Genomic DNA, 4577 nt, shown 5'->3' with positions numbered 1-4577 from the left:
GTCCCGCCTCGCCCAGACAAGTTTGGAACGATGATCGCCGTCCACCCCGACGGGAAGATAATGGTCAGACGATGCCTGGTCACCCTGAGACCCTTCCGGTAAAGTTCCCCGCGGGCCGGGGCTCCCCGCTCCCCCCGCGCGGGTGGGAGGCTCGCGCCTCCGCCCTCGGACAGGACCCGGGGCGGAGCTGGGTGGGGGGCCGGGGAGGAAAGGCTGTCATGTAGACGTGTCCCCGGTTGGGGGCGGCCTCGGGGTGGCCGAGGTGGGATTGGGGTTCCGGGAGGACCGAGGCCGTGGCCTGGGCCTGGGCAGCGGCCCAGCCAGGGCTCCCCCCTCCCCGCCCCGGTCCCGACCCGTGGGGCGTCTCCCCCACGCGGGGCTTCCCACCCGGGCGGCAAAGTTATCGCGGGGTGCCGGGCGGCGCCCCCTCCCGTCGACCCGCCGTCCCCTCCGCCGAGCCCGGCCCCTTCTCCGCCCTCCGCCCGGCCGGGTGCAGACCCGGGTCCCCCGGGAGCGGCGCCGGATGGGGTCACGACCCCCCCCCGCGGGCCGGGCGCAGCAGGCGGAGGGAGGGGGGCGGGAGGTCGGCGGAGGGCGGGAGCACGGAGCCCTCAGGCCACAGGTGGGGTCCGGGCGGAGCAGTGGCCAACCCCGGGGCTGGGCTGCCCGAGGGGCCGGGCCCCGGGACCCTGGGGCCGCCGAGTGTGCGGGGCTCCTGGGCTGTGGGGAACCCCTGACCCAAGCCGGGCACCCTGGGAAGGGCCTTGCGCCTCCAGGGAAACCCTGCCCCGCTGCCTTCCCGGGGTGCGGCGGGGCAGACCCCGGCTCCCGCCCCATCCCAGGCCCCGGGCCCGCGGCGCGGCCTCCAGCACCGCGGACAGCGCCCGGGCTGCCGTCCCGCTGGGTTTCCCCGAGCCCCGGTGGCCCGGCCTTTGTCCCACGCGTGCCCTGCGGTGGACGAAGCTCGGACGGCGAAAGCGTTTTCACTTGAGTCCCCTACAAGCGAAGGGGGGTCCTGAGCCCTGGGAGGTGAAGGTGCTGGGCTTCAGGTCTAGAAGGGGCTCCCGGGCTGGGGAGTCCCTCCAAGAGCTGTGTCCCCAGGGATCCCCGTGGGTGGGTGACAGCCCCCTCCCCAGGGTGCTCCGGCCGTGACCCAGGAACCACCCCGATTTAATTTGGGGGGGGGAACCTCTGTATCTGAGCCCTGCCCCCAGGCAGGGAGGAATTCAGTGGGGGGGGGGAGGTGGTGTCCCTCCATGTCCCATCTCCCCAGGGACCGGAGGGCAGAAGTTCCCTCCTCCCGGGGAGCCCGGACCAGCCGCCTTCTGGCCCCACTGCTCCCCAGCTAACCTCAGACAGCTTCTTTTGAACTTAGGCTGGAAATTTTGTTGTGTTTTTTTTTTATTTTCTTCTGCAATTATGTTTTCTTTATGGGCCAAATTTTAATTGAGCCCTGCTCTGCCAGTTTCAAATAATGAAGATTAAAATGCATAAAGCAAGTCTTGCAGAAAGATACCTACGCGTGCAGAGTCAGGGACGGAGTCGGGGTGTGGCTGCTGGAGATCTTTGGCATGATTGGGGGGCTCTCACACCTGTGGGAGCAGGGGAGTGCCCTCTCTCAGCTCTACCAACTCATCATGGCCTCTGATGGGTGTGAGGTGTCAGATCATCTGTCACTCTTACCTGCCCCCAGCTCTGCGCGGTTTGGGGCTCCAGACTGAACATTTAGGCTAGAGGAGTTTGGGGCCGGACTAGAGGGCGTCTCTGGGCCTGTTCCCTGCTCCCCCTTCCCCATACCCTCAGGTACCACAATGCTAGGTACCTGGTTAAATAATCAATAGTTTATGTTGGTCAGGTGCTGGTGGCTCACACCTGTCATCCTAGCTACTCAGGGGGCTGAGATCTGAGGATCGCAGTTCAGAGCCAGCCCAGGCAGGGAAGTCTGTGAGACTCTTATTTCCAATAAACCACTAGAAAAACAGAAGTGGTGCTGTGGCTGAAGTGATAGAGCACTTGCCTTGAGCTGAAGAGCTGAGGGATAGCGCCCAGGCCCAGAGTTCAAGCCCCACGACTGACCTCCCCCCCAAAAAAAAGGTAGAAGTAGGGGTGTGTCTCATGTAGTAGAGCACCAGCCTTGAGTGACAAAGCCAAGGGCCAGTGTCCAGGCCCCAGTATTGTGTGGAAGGAATGGAATGGGGTCATTTGGCCAGCATCACACCTGTATGGCCCTCTGTGCCCAGTTGGAAACATGCTGGGAGCCCTCGGTTGGGCAGAGGGAGGGCTCAGCAGGCTCCTCCAGCGGTGACGGGGTGCCTGGAGCCCGCTGGGCGCCCAGGCCGGGAAGGGTTAGGTGAGCTGGTGATGGATGACTTGGGCAGGCTGTGCACTCAGCACCTGGGACGGCCCCGGCTTCTTGCCCTCTGGCTGGCATCAGGCCTACTGTTGTGTCTCCTACTCTAGCATGTATTGCGATCAACAGGAGAGCGTGTGAAAACACTGCCCACCACCTCCCCGCGCCCGGCTCAGTATGGGGTGTCAGACTTCGCCTCTAATTCTCTAATTCTCATGATCCGTTGCTGCCGGTCTGGGGCCCACGCTGGGAGGAGCAGGCTCTGTCTTGAGGCTAGATCTGTCCAGATCTCTCCCTGTGGCCTCCTGGCTTTGTCCTACGGAGGAGGGAGCCTCCTGGGCCCAAGTTCTGCTATCCTGTCATTCATCCTTCCCTCGTTCCTCGTGTGTGTGTGTGTGTGTGTGTGTGTGTGTGTGTGTGTGTGTGTAAGTTCAGGACCTCACACTCTGGTTTAGCTTTTTTTCTTCTTCTCTCAATGGTTGTGCTCTACTGCTTGAACCATAGCTCTACTTCCGGCTTTGTACTAGTTAATTGGAAATAAGAGGCTCGTGGACTTTCCTGCCCCAGCTGCCTTCAAACTATGATCCTCAGATCTTAGCCTCCTCAGTAGCTAGGCTAACAGGCGTGAGCCACCAGTGCCCAGCTTCTTCCCACATACTTAAAGAACCGCTCGGCCCCTCCTGGGGGCCCCTCCTGCAGGCTGGGGGGCGCCGTGTTGAGGTCTGCCCAGCTGACCTGCCCTTCCTCCTCCCGCTTCCCCCGCAGGCTCTTTGTCCTGGGCATCGGGTTCTTCACTCTCTGCTTCCTGATGACGTCTCTGGGAGGCCAGTTCTCCGCCCGGCGCCTGGGAGATTCCCCCTTCACCATCCGTACAGAAGGTACTGGAAGCAGGTGTTTACAAGCTGCAGGGCGGGGGGGGGGGTGCTTCTGGGACCCTGTCCTGGGCTTCCTGGTCACCCAGAGGTGAGGGGCAGAGAAGGGAGGCCTCTGCGGCTCTATGTGTGCAGCCAGACTTCAACCGGGCTCTCCGGGGGGAGGGGAGACGCGGTGTGCTCGTGGTACTGGGGTTTGAACTCGGCGTTGTACTGGCTTGCATGTTTGCTCCGCTGGCGCTGAAACTCTCAAGCCATGCCTTGGGTTGTAGAACTCCTCTAGTTGGGGTGTCAGGAGTGGTGATGTTGGTATGACACCCCCTCTTTGAAGTGTACATATTCTGTGTCTTTGGCCCAGGCCCCGCCACAGTGAGGGACAGGCCGGGCCGCAGGTGCACAGGTCTTGTGTCTGAGCTCAGGGGCATAGATCTTTCCTTGCGCCCTGCACACATGATGTGGAGGTTCAGAGCAGGGCTTTGGGGACCAGCCAGCCTAGGGCTTGCATCTCTGCTCATCCCCTACTGGCCCCGTGACACTGATGGAATCACTTCAGCCAGCCGCAGAGAGAAAAGTAAAGATCCTTTCAGAGGGCCGGGTGCCAGTGGCTCACGCCTGGAATCCCAGCTCCTCAGGAGGCTGAGGTCTGAGGATCCTAGTTTGAAGCCAGCTCAGGTAAACAAATCCAAGAGATTCTTATCTCTGATTAATGGCAGTGTGACTCTGGCAGCAGAGCAAAAAAGGTCAGGGAGAGTAACCAGGCCCTGAGTTCAAGCCTCGGTACTGGCACCAAAACAAAACTCATCAGAGTTGGATGGAATGGCTGGTCTCACACAGAAATCACAGTGGCTCCGCGTCCCAGAGCTGCATGGCTTTGTGAGATGGCCTCCCCTCGCCCCCCCCCCATCCCGGAAATCTCTCTTCCACCTGCTCCCGGTGGGTGGTGGGCCGTGGACAGTAGTCTGCAGTCGCCCAGGCCATGGTGCGGAGTGGGCGCGGTGAGCCACACTCACGGCGCGGTGCTAGTCATCACCCATTCATTCCTCCAGCTTCGCACGGGCAGAAGCTCCCGGAAGGATTGCACACTTGTTAGTCATTGGAGCCGGTGTCAGTGAATGGACCCATCTGACTGGCACAGCGCTCAGCCTTTGAGTGCGTGCCTTCGTGCCTTCTCGGATGAGGGGGGCGGTACAGGGCTGTCCCAGGGGCTGCTGGGAGCAGGGGTAATGTCTCCAGGCATGCTGGCAGAATGGGGTCTCCACCCGCCCTTGGGGGAGCTGTGCTGAGCCTGATGGGGTGAGGCTGCAGGAAACAGCACTAAGGGGGTAGAGGGGTAGAGGGGGTGGAGGGGGAGGAGG

The 4577-nt window shown here is 62.1% G+C and overlaps 1 protein-coding gene across 2 annotated transcripts in view; it reads left to right on the top strand.

Annotated features, from left to right (window-relative positions):
* The first annotated feature begins 13 nt into the window (after nucleotides 1-13).
* The window catches only part of Mgat5b (mannosyl (alpha-1,6-)-glycoprotein beta-1,6-N-acetyl-glucosaminyltransferase, isozyme B), a 44074-nt gene continuing 39510 nt past the window's right edge, over nucleotides 14-4577 (top strand). Inside the window, exons 1-2 of one of the 2 annotated variants that reach the window (XM_013037795.1) lie at nucleotides 14-98; nucleotides 3116-3228. In XM_013037795.1, the coding sequence (XP_012893249.1) occupies nucleotides 31-98; nucleotides 3116-3228 (181 nt within the window). In that variant the 5' untranslated portion in view covers nucleotides 14-30. The remainder of the gene's footprint in view (nucleotides 99-3115; nucleotides 3229-4577) is intronic. The other variant, XM_013037794.1, reaches the window with a different exon arrangement.

The sequence above is a fragment of the Dipodomys ordii genome, unplaced genomic scaffold (genome assembly GCF_000151885.1).
Source record: "Dipodomys ordii isolate 6190 unplaced genomic scaffold, Dord_2.0 Scaffold7, whole genome shotgun sequence".
Taxonomy (NCBI): domain Eukaryota; kingdom Metazoa; phylum Chordata; class Mammalia; order Rodentia; family Heteromyidae; genus Dipodomys; species Dipodomys ordii.
The sequence above is the reverse complement of the archived record's forward strand: the minus strand, read 5'-3'. Positions and strand labels throughout refer to the sequence as shown.